At 44.6% G+C, this 19,054-nt stretch overlaps 1 protein-coding gene across 1 annotated transcript in view; it reads right to left on the bottom strand.

Annotated features, from left to right (window-relative positions):
* Positions 1 to 19,054, bottom strand: part of Spon1 (spondin 1) — a 279,250-nt gene that overhangs the window by 248,338 nt on the left and 11,858 nt on the right. The window contains exon 2 of the mRNA XM_021166919.2: positions 7,882 to 7,988. Coding sequence (XP_021022578.1) covers positions 7,882 to 7,988 — 107 coding nt within the window. The remainder of the gene's footprint in view (positions 1 to 7,881; positions 7,989 to 19,054) is intronic.

Genomic DNA, 19,054 nt, shown 5'->3' with positions numbered 1-19,054 from the left:
TCTTTCTCTTCCCTAGTCTTCTGGCCTTGAACGTGGATGACTGTGGGACCTCAGGCAACAGCCAGGGGTCAGGGAGACACCCAAGCATCAGTGAAGGTGGAAGCAAAACAAAGAAACCTGGTAAAGAGTCCGCCAGCTCTATAAGGAAACTGTGTGTATATATGTCAGACTCCTACCTGTTCAGGTACAAGGAAAAGCTGGTATAATGGCGGGACATAGAGAGAGCCTAAAACCTGCAGGTCAGAAACTCAGAATACCCAGTGAGCAAAGGAGTGAAGCGTGCTCTCTCCAAGGGCAGGGACTTCAGTCTGTGGTACTCATGGGTACCTTCTCAGAGCCTAACACGTCTGGGTTCATCTGTTCTTCACAAATACATAAATAAATGAAACAGTTTAAAAAAATAAGAATGTACAATATTCAATAATTATAACATTTAAACATAACCAAAATATCCCAGAGCAGGTGACTGTTTTTGGTAAACAATGAACCACTCACTCTGAATTTAACTCTTAAAAAACAAACAAGCAAACATGGCTTCAAGTGTGTGCAAAACCAAAATTAAGCCCTACATCATCAAATGATAGGTCTGGAATAAAGATGTATTGGTTTCCTTATGCTGTGTTCACCCAGGGCCTTCTTTACCCAAGCTGCCAATGCTCTACCACTGAGCTACACCCTCAGACCAACTTACTGTATTTTTAGAAACTACTTAGTAGATACACACACAAAAAAATTTCTTGTGGCCATAAAAGTTATAGGCGACCAAACAATTTTATCATGGACTTGAAAATGATTTCCAGACCTTTAGAAATAGATGTGGGAAAAATGCTGTTTCCCATGCCGGAGAGCATGAGGCCTGCTTTGCCAGTGAACATGTGGGCAGGGCCAGACATTCCAGCAGCAGTCATCCATCAATCTGGGAAACACTTATCAACCGGCCAGCATGCCAGACCTTGATGAGAGAGAGCATGGGAACAGAGAGGTGGCCATGGCCCCACTCTGCCTCTGTCCTGAGCCTTGCGAGTTACTGGGGAGTTGTAACACCAGGACGAGACAGTATTGGGAGAATTAGAATAGAGGAGGACACTGAGCTCTTGAGAGCCCAGATATGGGGCAGGAACAGAGACCCTCAGTGGGGGTCAGCGGAGGCATGGATGGCAGCAAAGATCTGACTTTGAAGGACTGAGACATGTATGAGACATGTAACATGGCAGATATATCAGATCATAAACCCAGTGTGGTCCTTGGAACAACCCAGCAAGGACATAGGGAGCCAAGCAGCAGTTGCTATCTGTCCATCTTCCTCTCCTACATTAGACCTACAAGAGAGAAATAGGGAAAGTGACACAGACCTGGAGCAGTTGAATTTTTGCTCACTGCCATTTTCCAGTTCCATGCTTGGATCAGACTTCAGATTCTTCTAATTTCCTAGCTTGAAAATGGGGATAAGAGGATTTCCTAGCTGGCTTCTTGCTGTGTGTGTGGCAGTTTCAACGAGAATGGTCTCCACAGACTTGTATATTTAGATGTGTAGTTCCTCCAGTTAATGGAACTATTTGGGAGGGATTGGGAGGTGTGGCCTTGTTGGAGGAGGTTTGTCACTAGGGGTGGGCTTTGAGATTTCAAAAGCCCACACCATTCTCAGCGCTCTCTCTCTCTCGCTCTCTCTCTCTCTCTCTCTCTCTCTCTCTCTCTCTCTCTCTCTCATGATTACTGACTCAACTATAAGATCTCAACTACTGCTCTAGTGCCATGCCATGCCTGCCTGCCTGCCTGCCTGCTGCCATGCTCCTCACCTTGATGGTCATGGACTCACCCTCTAAAACTAAACTTTCTTCTATACGTTATCTTGGTCATGGTATCTTAATATGGCAATAAAAAGGTGATCAAGACCATGTCAAACACTGTGACCAAAAGCAGCTTAGGAGGAAAGAGATTTTGTGGCTTATAGCTTATAGTTCATCATAAGGGAAATTGGGACAGGAATTTATAGGCAGGAACTGGAACAGAGGCCATGGAGGGGTGTTGCTTACTGGCTTGCTCTCCAGGCTTACTTTCAGCCACTGTTCTTATACAACCCAGGACTACCTTCCCAGGTGTGACACTGCCCACAATGGGCTGGGTACCTCCACACCAATCATTCAACAAGAAAATGTCCCAGGGACTTGCCTACAAGCCAATCTGATAGAGGCATTTTCTTAATGGAGGTTTCCTTTCACCAGATGACCTTTGCTATATGTGATGGTTTGAATGAGAATGGTCTCCATAGGTTTGCATGTTTGCAGGCTTAGTTCTGCCAGTTGGTGGAACTATTTGAGAGGGTTTAGGAGGTATGGCTTTGTTGGATGAGGTTTGTCAAGATGTATCAAGTTGATGAAAAACTAAGTATTGCAGAATGCCGACCTTATGAGAAGATATCTGAGAGAAGATAAATTTGTGTTTTGTGACAAAGATTTGCTGAGCTCTGATGGTGTGTAAGACCTGAACTCCACATCAAACACATTATCCTGAAAGAAATCAATAGCTCCTATTCTCATGGAACTTCCAGCAGAGAGGGACAGAATTAAAATACTGTAGGAAACCAATAGAAAAGAGGTACCCACAATGCCAGTGTGGGTGTGCAAACTTTTGCCCAGTCATAATATGATCCCCACTTCCAGTGAAACAGCTCTGAGGTTGTTGCTAAAAATCGGTGATTGAGTCAGATGTGGTCCACATCTGTAATCTCAGCACTTAGGAAGTGTTTCTGTGACAGTTCATTCAGCACCACAACTCAATGAAAATGCTTTCTACCATTTGAGTTCCCAAAGGGAAGGGTGGTCCTAGCAATGTTACCAGTCCTTGGCCCATTAGTTTTTGTTGTTGTGTTGTTGCTGTTTTTCTTTTTTTAACAAAAAAACCTTTACTGTGACCTGTCAGAAATATCTAGGGAAGCATTAAAACGTGATGGGTCTTCACACAGAGTGACTGAAGGCCTTCGCATGCATTCTTCTATTGCTCTTCTTCTCCAGCTACAAAATTTTTTCCTCCTTAAAATACAGCTCAAAAGTTATCATCTTTCTTTAATTTTTTCTGTCCTTCAACTTTCTATAAATGACTATTTTCTAAAAGATGTATCTTATTTTTCAGTACATGTATGAACGTGTGTGTGTGTGTGTGTGTGTGTGTGTGTGTGTGTGTTCCTTTAATTAGGGTTGCTTGTGTGAGGATGGGTGGGAGGTAAGTGCCTCCCCCTCTTCTGTAGCCATGAACTACCAATGGCTCCTTGCAGAAGAACAGGACCTCCCAAGCTCCTCCCCCATCCATGATTGACAAGTCCAATCTCAATTAGGTCTTATTTGAGTAGCCACAGCTGCTGCGAGGTCACAGGGCAGCAGCCCAGTCCAGACCAGAAGGCAACATCTTACATTACATCTTTTCTTCAGGATTGGTTGACTAATGTAATGAGAAGAAAATTTCTTATAACTACAAGGACTATGCCTGAGAATAAATGTGCGATATTATTTCAGCTTCAGACAAATATGTCAAAACTTCTTTTGGGGTTCTAAAATGGTTCAGAACCCATTCGTTGTTAATAAACTTTTATTGTTGGTGATGAGGTCGTGGAAAGTTTTAAGAATAAGAATTTGAGTCTTATTTGCAGGAGTTGGGGCTCATCTCAGGCAAATGTTCCTGAGACTTTTGCTGTTTGACTAGCTGACACTCACAGGTCCTGAGTCAAATAGAAAGATTACATCTTGAACTTCAGTGCAAACAGTGTGCTTAAAAATCTGTCAATAAATATGTGAGTGTCCAAGCCTATGCTGGGCAGATTTGTTGAGGGTGGAGAATACAGTAACAGAGGAGATAAATAAAACCCCATCTCGTGGAAGGCATGGTGGAAGGGACAGACAGTGCACATATCTGCAAGAGAAACAGGCAGGCAGTCTGTCGTTGCTAATAAACACAAAGAGTAGGTGCAGACAGAAAACAAAGAATCCAGCTCAGGGTCAAGGTGGCAGGGCAGTGTAGCTTTAAATGGGGTGATCAGGACCCAGCTCCTTTGGAAAAGGACATCTGGGGCTGAGACAAGGCAAGAGTGAGCTGGACTGTGTTCTGGGCCTGGGACCAGGGAGCAGTTTGTTTTTAGTGAGCTGAATTGTGAAGACTGGCGAGTTACTTTTGTACAGACAGTACGGTCTCTGAACTCCTTGTCACTTGCAATTAACCATGAGTACACCCAGCTAGCTCATAAAAAGATCCAGTGTCTCTCCCGCTCTGGCAGCTAGACACCCTCATGTGCCAATGCCGCCACCCTGGAACCCACTGCTGGAGCAGAGGAGGGACCCCACCCCTTCTCCGGGACATCTGCAGGAGCCAGCAGAGCAGTAACCCTTGCTGTCCCCTTTCTTCCCTGGTAAGCCCAAAGCAGCTCCATTGCTTCCGTTGCTCTTATGCATGGTGGTCGAGTCTGTGTTTTCTGCTAAGCCCTCGGACATTTAGAAGCATAACACGCCATCTGAGACCCCTTTAGAACCAGGAAGATGTGGTCAGCGAGATGGCTCAGCAGGTAATAATGGTGCTTGCTACTAAGCCTGATGACCTTTTCGATACCCAGCCCAACTGTGAAGGAGAGAACTGACTCCTGCAAGTTGCCCTCTGACCTCCATGTGTGTGCAGAGGTGTGTATACTCGACCTCTTCCCCTCCACACACACATAAGTAAATACTCTTTAAAATATTTAAAAGAACTAAGTATGTGGACTTTATCTAGATTTACACAAACTTGTAAGATTTATTTTTTTTATGTGTGTGAGTGTTTTGTCTGCATGTATGTATGTGCAGAACATATGTGCCTGGTGCCCACAGAAGGCATGGGATTCCCTGAGATTGGAGTTACAGAGAGTTGTGAGCTGCTGTGTGGGTGCTGTGAACAAACCTGGGTCTTCTGCGAGTGGATCGAGTGCTCTTAAGTGCAGAGCCATCTCTCCAACCTCAGTTTACCCAACTTTTGCAGTTATTAAGTACCCCAGGAAGTTTCCAGGGATGGAAATGTATATTTAAGTACTTTTAAAAATAATGCCATTTTCAAAAACGGCAGCAGTGTTTGTAATTTGTGTATTCCTATTCTAGTGGGTGTCTTGACTCCTTGTTCTACCTGTCAACTGCAGAGGCTGACTTGACTGGACAATGGCAAGGAGGATATAGTGAGTGTCACCATGTCAGGACAATCTCAGCTTGTCCTACCACTGTCCCCAATGCTCAGTCAGTGTATGGCACAGGAAGCATCCTGTGATACCAAAATGAATGAATGAATGAATGAATGAATGAACCAAGTCAATGAAAGATGACACTTTTCAAATGTGTCCACACTACAGGAGAGGTCCAATAGGGATCTGGTCTATGATCCCCCTCCTAACCTCAGAAACCAGAAGAAACGATTGTGTTTCATGGTTCAAAGGCAAGGCAAGAGTGAAGACATTCATTGGAGAAAAAAATATTAGTCCAGCATGTGGAGCTTTAAAGTGCTGGCTTGCTTTGACTTAATTCCATGAAGGTTCAGTCTTATCTTGTGAGGAATGGTAATACCAACCCTGACTTCAGAAAGTTGCCACAAGAATTAAGAAGAAATTGACAATATCAGGCACCCTGCACACACACCGCTGCCGTAAAAACAATTCAAAAACAAACAAACAAACAAACAACAACAGCAAGAAAACCTCAAACAGTGGGGCCTCTTTTTTGCCCTGGACAGGCATATACCAACGGTATCCCATGGTTATAACCAAGAACATGGCTATAACTGGGAGCCTGGGTTACCATGGTTATAACCAAGAACATGGCTATAACTGGGAGCCTGGGTTAGATCTGAATCCCAGCTTTATCACAGAACTGCGTGGCTTTGGGGAAGTTACTGATTTCTGAGCCTCCAGATGCCTGTGCTGTGTAAAGAGGGCAATAGTGCCTAGCTCATCATGCTGCTTTGAGGATTATATCAATCATCGAGTGGAAACCTAAAGGTACCATGGATAACAAATAGATAACATAAAGGTAACATAGATAGCAATCAATGAATGTGTCCCTGTTACAAGTGGTGGAAAAGGCATGGCTCCCTCAATGTCTCAGGACACCGAGGCTCTCAATCCATGGGACCTCAGGTTTGCCAGCTTGTTAAAATACAGGGGGCAGACCCTGCTCCAAGGTCAGACTTATCCAGCCTCAGTGAGCTGAGACTTTGCATTTAAAACTTCCCATGTGCAGCTGATAGTGCTAAGAATCCCACTGTGGCCAGGTAACAAGAAAGGATGCCAGGAGCTCTGAGAGAAGAATAAGAAATAATCAGGAAGAGATATGAAGTTCCGAAGTCCCAAGCCAAGGTAAAACATACTAACATGGGAGAGAGTCCTCAGCACAGAGCCCAGTAGACAGCAAGCACTCGGCAAGCATGAGCCGTTAGCATTATTACTATCGGGCCACTCTTTCGTATGTCTTCCTAGAGTTCTCTTCCAAGGAAAGTCATCTAAATGGGTACAGACCAGAAGTCCAGACTCCCATGTATAGAAAAGAATGTTTTAGCTGACTATGATGGTGACCATGGTAACTCCAGCACTCAGAGGACTGAAGCAAAGAGATTTCCATGGCTTTGATGCTAGCCTGGGTTATACAGTGGGTATATATAGCAAGACCGTGTCCCTCCACCACTCTGCCCCATAAGAAACAAAAACAGAATATAGCACCATAGATCACCGGGCAAGGACACTTGCAACCTAGCCTGAAGCCTTGTCAATTCCCAGAACCCATATGGTGGACATGAGAACCAGCTCCTGAAAGATGCCCTCGGACCTCCGCATGCATGCTGTGGCATACATGTGTGTACATGCACATGCAAGCGAATAGATAATTCTAAATGTCAAAAATTGTAAGTCACAAGATCCAGCTTTTAATGACAAACTGGCCCAAGTGATTAAAAGGCCCTGATGGACAAGATATCTAGGGGCAGGGTCTTCGAAGTTCCTAGCAGACAGTTCTGAGGGCAAGCATTTTCCTGGTTTTTCATTTTCTCTTCTGAGTTTGCAAATTCCAGATAAAAGTGAATCTCACAACAATGGGAAATGGCTACCAGAAATGGTCAGGGTAGACTTGGCTGGGCCTCCCCCTTAGATCCCTCTGGGATGTGTTCTGACATCTTGCTAGAGAGGGGTTGATGTTGTTGCCATTTCCTTTGGAAGACTGTTCCACAGTGAAATATGACTTCTTGTCAGGGTCTTGCCTTTGAGCTTCCCTTTCTTCTCCTGACCCACTTTCATCTCGCTTTGGCCTTTTGCACAGTCACGCGCAGCACCACCCCCAACCCCGCATGGAGCTGCTCTTCTGGAACTGACATTCAAAAGACCACCAGCTCCTAAACTTGCCTGCTCATTTAGCCAAGCAAAGCATGCATAATTCTTTTTGTCTCTCTTCATAAGTCAGTCTCCACATTCCCTTACCATCGTTCTCCTGAGCTTTGAACTCCCTCCAGCCTGGCTGTCCTGAGCTCTTGTTCCAGTCGACCACAAGATGCCTATTGCAAGGGAAACAGCGAGCCTGAGCCAGTTTCCGAGCACTCTCTCCACGTTGCACTGCCTGCTGCCAAGCATGCAGAGAGCCCAGAGCCTAGCAGTGGGATCTACCAGAGTGAAACAAACTTCAGGGCAGCCAAGCCTCCTCAGGCAGGCTGGCAGCTTTTGCCACCAATTGTGGGGTCCTTCTAATGGAGCTGGCCCACTTGGGCTTCATCAAGAAGGCACATGAAAAGCCACACATGAAGCTTAACCTCTCCGTTTACATGGACTCCGAATTTGTTCTCTGACTGCCAGGCAAGAAGGAACACTGGGACGGCCTGTGGCAGTGAGTGGCGTCTTACCTGGAAGGTGCCTGCATGATCTTCTTCCTTATCTCCCTCCCGGTTCTCTTTGAGGGCAATTAATGTGAAGCCTCTGAAGTAGGAGGGAGGAGCAGCCGAAAGTGTCACTGCAAGAGACAAGAAAGCCACTGTCAACACAGCAATCGATTGTGTTCCCTTTGACATGTAGGACTAGACCTGAGAGCTCTGTCAACATTCCATCCCTGTGGAGTACAGGGCAGAGGATGATGGGTAAAGGCTCATTAGCTCTCTCTTCCAGTTTCAGAGTTTGCTAAGCCAGATCTGAATCCTGACCCAAAATCCTTTTTTATTTCTTTACTTACTTGTTTATTTCTTTTTGAGGCAGAGCCTTGTTGTACAGTTGGGGCTGATCTCAAATTCACGATCCTCATATCAGGACCTCCCATGCATCCTTAAGACCCCCTTAATCACTCCGACAGAGGAAAGGGGAGCTGTCTTAATCATCTCAATTTGATAATGAAATTCCCATCTCGACAATAAACTCACCCTGCTACACTTCTATTAGGGTGATCCAAGAGAAATCCGGGTTCCTTTCGGATGTCTAGGGTGACACACATTATTCTCTGCTCTCCAAACACCTTCTCCTTATCTTGTGAAAACTTACTTCCAGCCTCCTGGTGTTTGCTCAAGTTCTGCCCCAGGTATCATAAACAGATTCAACACATAACTGTTTCCAAGTCTGCCTCTCACAGGTGTTACCCACAGCCTCTCTCTCTCCTGCTCCTTCCTCTGCTTGACAAATCAGTCAAGTTTCCTCAGGAGAGAAGCTGGATTTTCATTCCCTCTGTATCCACATGATCCAGCACCAAGTATCTAAGTCATGCTCAAGTTTCTTCAGATGAATATATATCTCTAGTCTGTGTTCTAGATTCTAGGCTTTAGACATGAACTGACCCATTGATTTCAAGCCCTTAAGGGTCAAAACCAAAGCCCTGGGATGTGAGGACAGTAGGCTGCTGGGAAGCCAGCATGCCACAGACAAGTGACTGCTGCTTCATAGCCACTGCCCCAGAATAAGCTGAACTGCAGTGGAAGCGTTTCAGACTCTGCCTCAGCAGCCCTGCCAATCACAGCCCCGCTGCCTCCCTCCCTGCATCTGGTCCTGGGATTCACCCCTGGCAGTGTCTGAGGAGCCCTGCTAGTCTGCCCTACAGAACCTTTTCCCATGTTCTTCATATACCTGTGACATTCAAATTCATACATTCCCTGAAAACTTCAGAAGTCGGGTAAATTGTCACCTTTTGTATGACACTTCTTCTGGCATCACCATAAAGACCTGAACCCTCTTAAGATAAAAAATGCTAATCCCAGATGGAGATGCTCACTGGGTGTCTGGCTGAAACTGGTCCTCACAGACCTCGGACACTGGGCCTCCACTATGCACTCTTCCTTCCTAAAGTCCTGACCCTAAGAAAATTGATGAGACCAACAAGGGGAAAGTCCAGAGAAGGATCCAGAAGACCACTTCCTTCCCTGGCCCTGAAACAGTTGTCCCTAAAGTTTGCACCACCAGAGTCACATACACCAAAAATACACCAAACCCAGCCCCCAGCAAAACAGGACACAGATGTGACAGCTGATGCTGTGAGTGTAACTATAGCAACTCCTGGCTAGGGAGGAAAACTGATGGTGAACCCTTTTGGCATCTCTCCCAGGTCTTAGACCCTTAAAGAGTGAGGTAAGGTGGTGACTTGGCTAAGGTGGTGACTCCAATAATGGCAGTGACACCTTGGATTATACAAGACACTGAGACTTTTAAAAAGGAAGCCAAGAAACAAAATACAAAATAAGAGATGAAAATTACTTTCTATATTACTTTCAGTCTGTTTCTGTGACACACACATGACCAAAAGCAACTTAGGAAGAAAGATGTATTTGATTGCTACTCCCAGTCCATCATTGAGGCAACTCAAGGCAGGAACCAGAAGGCAGGCCTGCTTGCTATTACAAATAGAATCACCTCTGACCAGGGACTTCACTCATGACCAAGGAAATACAATAGGAGCCATGAAGGAATGTTGCTGGCTGGCTGGCTGGCTCACAGACTCATGCTCAGCTAACTTTCTTATACAGCCCAGGATCACCTGCCTAGGGATGGTACTGCCCACAGTGGGCTGGAACTTCATGATTCAATTATTAATTAAGACAAGATCACCACAAGACATGCCTACAGACCAATCTTATTTAGGCAATTCCTCAGTGAAGCCTGTTCTCTCACATGAGTAGGTTGAGCTAACAATTAAAGCTAACTAGGGCACACACTTCAAGAAACATTTTAATGCCAATAATGAAGAGACTAGTAGATAAAAACATATATTTGAATGTATATAATATATATATTCACATACACATATATAGAGTGAATAGGACCCCCCAAATTAAAAATGCATAAATAAATAGAAGTTTTAGGCACTTAATACAGATTCTAAACTCACTGACTCCTCGCTTTATATGCAGATGACCTGATTTAACCCCTTCCATTCTGTGACTAGACTTCTGAGATCCAGAGCAGAGAGATTTATTCAAGTTCACATCATGCAAGGTGTCATCTGGAATCCAAGTACCTTGCCCCTAGTCCAGGGTATTTCTCCTGGCTGTAAGCCATAATGACAATATCTATACAATGCTCTGGAAGTCTGGGGTTGCCTTCTGACCCAGTTCACAAGAGACAGGAGAAGGCCCTGTGCCATTGCTTTGTATATATTTACCTCATATTTTCAGACAATGGTCTAAAGACTATAAACATTTCACACACACACACATACACGCCTCTGTGTGAGGGTGTGCATGCATAGGCATATAGAGAACAGAGATTGGTGTCAGTGGGTGTTGGGGATCCAAGCTCAGGTACTCCTGCTTGCGCAGAAAGTTATTTATCTACCAAGCCAATTCTCCAGCCCTACTTTTTATATCTCTTAAAGACAACACTGAACGTTTGTAGAAAAGTAAATAAATATAATCATGCCTGGAACTTAATGGTAATTTTTATGAAGTTACTGGATTTTCTTCTCCTCTGATGATTTGAAATTATGAAATTTTGGGGCTAGAGAGATGGCTCAGTGCACTTGCTGATCTTGCAGGGGACCTCAGTTCAGTTCCCAGATCTCCTGTCAGGCAGTTCCAGTTTCAGGAAACCCAATGCCCCCTTCTGACATGCACTGCACAAACAAATATGCAAATATACATGCACACAAACATACACACACACACAAACACACACACTCACACACATACACACACTCACACACACATACACACACACTCACACACATACACACACTCACACACACATACACACATACTAACCCACATACACACACACACACAAACATACACGCTCACACACACTAACACACATACACACACACACTCACACATATACATGCATGCACACACACATACTGAGATAAATAAAACTTTTTAAAAAGAAAAAAGCAATCACGAGCCCCACTAGCTCTCACGAATGTAAAAAAAAAAAAAAAAAAAAAAAAATCCCTAAGATGATGAAGACAATCTGGAAGCTATTTTCCCTTTGGAAAAAAAAAGCCTATCAGAAATCACATCATATTAAAGCTGAAAAGGCATATTTTACATAAAAATACCTACACAATTAGCATAATATATATGCTTACTTCCAAGTGTCAGTATGCTACAAAAATGAGTGGGTACATGTAAGGTCTTTAAGATCGTAACTTGGAATATAGCAGACTGACAGTGAACAGTAGTGCTGAGAGATGACAAGATGGGCCAAGGGGACAGTGACTGCAAGCCTGATGACAGACTTATCCCCAGAACCCATGCAAATATAGAGGGCAAGAACCTACATGGCAAAGTTGTCCTCGGATTTCTCTATGTGTGCCATGACAGGCACACGCTCATGTGAACACATCATACACACAATAATAATAAAAATAATAAAACGAAATGTCTTAAAACAAAGAGTTCCTTTTAAAGAATAGCCGTAGTTACTATTTTTCATAATAAGATTATCACACTGCAGGGCATTTTGTGTTTTCTGTTTGTCTTCAGGCTTGTAAGCCATTCAAGGGCTAGAACCACATCTGGGCTCAGGGCAGTGATCAGTGATGTGCAATGAAGCTTACCACATAGTACTTATGGTCTGTTAGTCTCACGATTGTCAAGAATGCCAATCCTCTTACACACACACACACACACACACACACACACACACACACACACTTATGATGCATAGATTTAGTGCAGTCTAAATGAAAGTCCCAGTGTGTTTTATGTGATATTGAGAGCCTACTTCTAAAAGTCATATGGAAATGCATAGGGCTAAGAATAGTCAAGGCAATCTTGAGAAAGGAATACAAAGTTGTGGGGCTTATTATTTCCAGATATGAAGACTTACAGAACTATGGAAATTAAGCCAGTGCTCTACAACAAGGAAAGAAAACTGAGCCAATTAAACAATGGAGGGCTCAAAAAAGCTCCAGAGAGCTGTGGGGACCTCAGATGATACAGAATCCACAGCAGCATAGGAAACCACTGGTCAAGTGCGACCGCAGGAGGTCCTCGCCACACTGTGCACAAAGCAAATCGACACAGGCTGGCATGTCACATGAAATGCAATATGATAAAGGTTTTAGGTGGTGGTATAAGACAGTGTGTCTTATCAACAACATCACAGCACCAAACATTTGAATAGTCCATAATACAGCAATGGTCATAAAGCCTATGGTGTATAAATGAGGCGCTGCTGAACTTTTCTTGTCAAAATACATTACAGAAAGGGAAAGAGCAAGTCATGGTGTAAACGATGTTTGCAGTCCTATAGTCAATACCTAACTGTCATCCAAAATATACAAAGACTTGCTAATCGAGAAGCAAGGCAACCCAACAGAAAAGGCAATAGGCAGATGCACGAGCTGGTAGTGAGTGAAGGTGCCCATCAGAAAAGGCAATAGGCAGATGCACGAGCTGGTAGTGAGTGAAGGTGCCTTGCTGTCCAAAACCCTGTGAAAGACTCTGACTCCAACAAAGAAATACAAATTAAATTAACAACAAAACACTACCGAACAGCGACCAGATTGACTAAATATGAAGAATTAATACCAAATGCTGTTAACTGGAACTTTCACACGTTGTTGAGGGAAGTGAAAATGAACACATTTGCTGGGAAACTCTTTAGCACTCTGTTGAAGCCGAACACACACGTTCCCCATGGCCCTGCTACACAACTTCAAAATGCACGGTTATGTGCAATCACATGCTCTTGGGAGATAGTTGGGGTGATGTCCTACAGGGTAGCATCTAATTGGAAACATCACTAAGTTGGAACAGATAAATGGTGACACAGTCATGTAAGCAAGTGTAAGCTAACGAAAATGAACAAATTGTGCTGTACCTTGGATGGAGCAAGCATAAATCACAAAGATAATCCCAAGTTTGGAAAAAAAAACCTGACACAAAGGAATACAAATGGCAGGGCTGGGAGGTGGTTCAGTCAGTAGAACGGTTGCTGTGGAAGAATGAGAACCGGAATCTGGATCTCCAGCATCCACATTAAAGCTGAGCACAGCAGCGCACATCTGTAACCAGCCCTGGGATGCACAGCCAGGTAGATCCCTGGAGCTCATTAGCTAGACAATCTGAATCTGTGAGCTCCAGGTTCAGTTAGGATCCTTGTCTCAAAGCATAAGGTGGACAGCAAACCAGGAAGACATTCGATATCATTCTCTGGCCTTAGTACACATGTGCACATGTCCACATGGGCAATGCATACACACACACAAACACATACAGAAAGGGGAGGGGGAGGGGAAGAGGGAGAGAGAAAGAGAAACAGCGACAGAGAGAACAGAGAGACTAGAAATGGCATAGCTGCATTGGTGAATACTTAGATAAAAGATTGTACCAGGCAATCTCTGGTGCTAGAGTCAGATGTGTGCTAGCAGGAGGGAGAGTGATGTGGAGTGTACACAGATGTTACTACAGCCTTGGTCATGTCCCAGTTCTTCATGTGAATTCTGGCTACACTGGTTTCTTCACCATGTGATAATCATTGTCATGTGATGTGTGGTTAAATTATTCATTTTTTTTCCTGATTGCAAATAGCCATCTTCCTGTACATTTATTTGGGAAACTTGACAAGCTAGCTGTAAGTTTGGTTTCCCAGAATGCTGCATTACTGCATGTTCTAGAAAACTAGGGTCATACCCTTTCTTGCCTATTAAATATATCACACAAGATGGAGGCTCTGGGGGCTGAGCTGAGCTCCGCATGGGGCTTCAGTGCATAACTGCCACTGGAAATGATGTTATTACACAGTTTAATTTGAAGGCAGTCAGGAGGCCCTATCCATCTGGTGGGCTTCATTAGACTTCCTCCTGAAAGGAAGGCACAGACGTACAGCATGTTCTGCATCCCAGTAACAACCAAAGATGACTGCTTAGTGATAAATAACAGGATCTTCTCTCTAATGACTCCTCCCAGCGCCTCCCAGGAGAGGCCATTAAGAGATCCAAAACTTGGAGAAAAATGCTTACAAAGGATTAAAAATACAAAACAGAAAAGACCCAGAGAGAGAAAGGCTATTTGGAGTCATCCTGTGAGCACACACAGGGAACTGGTAAAAGGCAAGGATTCAGGATTAGAACTCCAGAGTTCCCACTGGTTAATTAGGAGAGTCCTGGGAAGTGACCTGACTGTCCCGTTTCCCCATTTTAAAAAGGGAGGGGTGAGTGACATTGCCTTACAGAAGTGTAAGGATGAGGTAAATTCACATTGGTATCAATGGCCAGCATCTGTAAACGGGGCAAGGATGGTCAGGGATTCAGCATGTCAAGGGTGATGGTGTGTGTGTGGTGATGATAGCACTGCGGATGGGGAGAGGACACTGATGACTCTGATGGTGAGGGCCATTGTCATGGGGACCACGATACTCAGCAGACTCATCAGTCAACAGTTGGTCCTCAGGGGAAATTATGGAAGGAAAACGCCAGTCAGCACCAACCAAGGTCTACTGGGAGTGGTCTTCACAATTCCAAGTTATAGAGAGAGTTGGTGCTATCCTCACAATATACTGAATGGTCTTGTGGTCCGTCATACTCACCTGTGTGTAGGACCTTCCTGCTCCTTCCACTCCTACACAGTACAACACCTTCTTGTGTTTCTTGTATACCTCTAACTCAATTAAATATATATTTATGAAATTATTTGTTATACATATATACCTTTCCTAACAATTCAGAGGCTTCAGAAAAAACACAAACCAACTGTCTTAATTCTTAACACTTACAGTAAATACCTCTTGAATGCATGGAAGAGGGAAGGCTCATTTGTCTTCTGTGCACACTTGGATCATTTCTGCTCCGGCCAATGTTCTTAAGGTTCATAGTGTAGGACACACCTGTCTCCCCACCCATTTGCTTTTTGTTGTGGCTGTAGCTTTGCAGTGCTGGGCATCGAACCCAAGCTGGGTAAGGGATGGTTAGTAAATATACCCCCAGCCTCGCCCTGTATTTACTGAGTACCTGATCTGATCTGTACATTCCCACCCCCACATTTTTAAAGGAAAAAAAAGCCACGGCTTCTGCCACTTAGGAACACATAATCTAATAGCTGGGAGGAAAATGTACACCTTGATCATGTGCAAGAGGTGTAAGGGGGTAGGAAAAAACGGGCTCTGGGAGCTCAGAGAAGGGGATGTCAGAGAAGCGTGAGAAGGAGGCTTTAAAGAGGAGGGGGCGTCTGAGCTGTATTGTCAGTGAGGAACAGGACTTTGTCCAGCAGAGAAGGAACACCATCTGTGTAGGAGGCACGTGGGTGAGCTTTGTCTCTAGAAACTGCTGGGCTGGCCCAGATCTTTGACCCAAGATGGAGTGACCCAAAACATCAAGATGGATGGCCGATGTAGGACCCAGTAAAGGAAATGGAAACTGAACATTCTGCTGTTCTCAGAAGTGTGCTGACCCCTTGCCTCGGCAGAACAGTGTGACCACAGCCTACTGCTATGCCAGTAATCAGAACCTCCCATCAATTTTACCCTGTAAAACTTCCTCTTTTGCCTTTTGAAGGTTCCTTCTCCCTTATTTCTTTTCAGGACACTCCCATCCAACTAAAGGCACCCTATGAAGCCCCAAACTCCTTTTCAGCAGGGCTATATTCTCTTCCCTTAGGGACAGCCTGGCAGTTTGGACCCTGAATCAAGCTTTGCCTTTGGGTCTCAGTTGGTTCTGGTGATTTGATTCTCCTGTTACGCCACACAAAACCCAGAACGAATTCTATATTGTTCAAGTTGCATGCTGGAAGTTAGTGTCTCTTCAGAGGCTAGATGAGGGGAACAAGCAGGATATAAATGGTTGAGGACCTTCTAGGCCTTGCTAGGACATACGGATAATTCTCTGGAGATGTTGAAAAGTACTGGGAGTCTGAGATGGGAATGTCCATTCAGATTTATACTTCAGGAAGGCTGGAGGCTGTGTGATCAACCAGATTATATGCTTTCTCTACAACAGCAGTTCTCAACCTATGGATCGTGACCATCAGAAAACATATTTCTGTCAGTTTTAAGAACCCCCAACTATAAATGTATACCTGTAATTTTGCTACTGAGGTGTCTGCATTCCTAAAACCTTTAGAAATATGTGTTTCCTGGTGTTTGAGGCCCACAGGTTGGAAACACTGGGCTAAAAGCTACCTGAGTAGTAAGAGTTTCTCTGGCTTTTTTTAAAAAATATATATACTATCTCACTTGGAAGTCTGACAAAAGCTATGTACCTATTACCTTCTCAGGCCCTGTGGAACCCCATCACCCCCCTACCCTGTCTCTAGAGTTTCAGAAGCAGATCCCCAGATCCTCAGTCCCCTGGCTCCATGCAGAATCAGATCCCAGCATCACCAAATAACCAGCCCTGGCCATCTGCATCATGTTGCTCCTGAGGTGCCTAAGACTTCAGGCCTCAACCACAAAGGACCTCCTCCCTCAGTGTATACACAGGCTCATAGATCACTGGAGCTTTTAGTAAGCCACAGGAGCAAGGTGCTCCCCACCTGCTTGACTTGAAGGGTTCCAGGAAGTAGAAGTCACATGCTGCATTAAGAAATTTGGGACCATTCTCTACCCAGCCAATTAGGGCAGAGCTGCCAGGGAAGGGTAGAGAGGAAAGCAGGGCTGGTGACCCAGCGTGAGAGAGTGTGGCCGGTGGGCTTAGGTTGTGCCATTTCTTTACATTTCCTTCAGCAGCCGATATTCTCAGTATTTTCAGGTGGAGATGAACCCCACCCCCCTGCCCATTCTAAGTGAGACTGTACACCCTGAAAATTGTAAAGGCCATCTCTATACAATGGAAATAACTAAAAGGCCTAGTTCCAAATTCTCCTCTTTTTATTTTGTACAATTTTGGGCAAGGCACTTAACTTTCCTTTGTCTCGCTTTTCTTATGTGTAAACCAGCTGGAATATTGTGTACCTGTATTGTCGTTAGGCTAGCTAATGAATTAATAATCGTGATCCCATAAAAATGTTTGCTAAATCAATAAAATACATTAAAAAATAAATCAGTGTCCTCCATGAAATTGAGATCACAGTTATCAGCTTGTGGATTTGTTTCAGGGATTAGAGGAGATGATGCGTATGAATCATATGCAGTGTCACTATGAAGGCTCCTTCTCCTCCCTCTGTGTCACCTCCTCACAGTACAGTGTAGAGACTGATGGAAGTCCTGAGCTGAACAACATGGCCACAAAATGAGGCAGAATGGCACTGGACTTCGGACTGTGAATGTCCCCAAAGGCCCATGTGTTGGGGCTATGAAGAGGATGATGAAATTTTAGGAGACTGGGATCGGTGGGAGGAAATTTATTTATTAGGATTGTGTTCTCATAGGCAATTTGGAAACTGTGGGTGTTCATTCTTCCCCTTTCGGTCTCTCTGTTTCTCTATCTGTCTCTCTCTCTCTCTCTCTCTCTCTCTCTCTCTCTCTCTCTCTCTCTCATTACTATGAAGCAAACAAGAATTCCCAGGTGACACATTCTCACACCATAACGTGCTATGTTGCCACAAGCCAAGACAGGCGGAGCCACCTGACCACGAACGGATGCTAGCCAACATCTCGTCTAGAAAGTTGATTGTCTCAGACACGTTGCTACTGCAATAGATAAGAAGATATTTTATTGTGCAATAGATATTATTATTATTGTGCAATAGATATTGCACAAATAAGAAGCTATTCTTGAGAGATCAGCAGTATGTCAGGCTATACACACGAAGATAGGAAACTGAAGGAGACCCCTTTGGGTCCTCCTTCCCTGACCATGTGGCCAAACCCCTGTCTCCCTCCATAAACTGAGCCCAGATCCAGTCTGCCTCCGTGCCCTAGTCTCCAGGGATGTGCCGCACGCTGAGTTGATCAGGATCCACTTCCCTGGGATGCTTCATCTTGGAGTTAAAGGGTAGGGGCCCTTCTTTAGTCACAGAACTAGCCAAGAGACTCTTCACTAAAGGTTGTTGGCAGATAGCCGTTCTGTCATTTAGAGAAAATGTATTTATAATAAGGAAAATAAGGAAGGCAATAGCCGGAAGCCCAGCTAATAGTAAAGAATGAAAGGAGAGAGCAAACCAGGTGGAAGGGAAGGGTGGGAAGGGGAAGAAACACGGAGCAGGTAGGCAGATGGGCGATGAGTCCGTGCTCCCAGCTCCATTTATGCCTGAAGCCAGACCCAGCTCTGGGCTGCCCAAATATGGGGATCATTGTGCCCTGTCCCTTGCGCCAGTTAATTGATTCTGTCCTATTGGTTGCAATGAAAAGCTCCTGACTGACATGGAACCAAAGCATCGGCAACTCTGCATGGACTGTAGGAACCCCAGCCGTCTAAGTGCCTGTCACTGTGACAAATGCCTGAGGAAAACCAGTGAAAGGAGAGGGTTCTTTTGGGGTTCATGGCTTCCAAGGATTCTGTCCATCTGCATGTGTTAGCTCCACTGTTGTTAGGCTGTGGGAGGGGAAAAGCATCAGGGGAGGAAGCCAAGCTAGAAGGAGCTGTTTACCTCCATGGTAGCCAGGAAGCAGGTGGTGGGGGTAAGAGAAGGGAGGGGGAGGGGGAAGGGGGAGGGAAAAAGGGAGAATGAGAGAGAGAGGGAAAAAGGGAGAGGGAGAGGGAAAAAGGGAGAGGGACAGGGACAGGGA

Source organism: Mus caroli, chromosome 7 (genome assembly GCF_900094665.2).
Source record: "Mus caroli chromosome 7, CAROLI_EIJ_v1.1, whole genome shotgun sequence".
Taxonomy (NCBI): Eukaryota; Metazoa; Chordata; class Mammalia; order Rodentia; family Muridae; genus Mus; species Mus caroli.
Note: the sequence above shows the minus strand (reverse complement) of the source record. Positions and strands in the feature narration are given on the sequence as shown.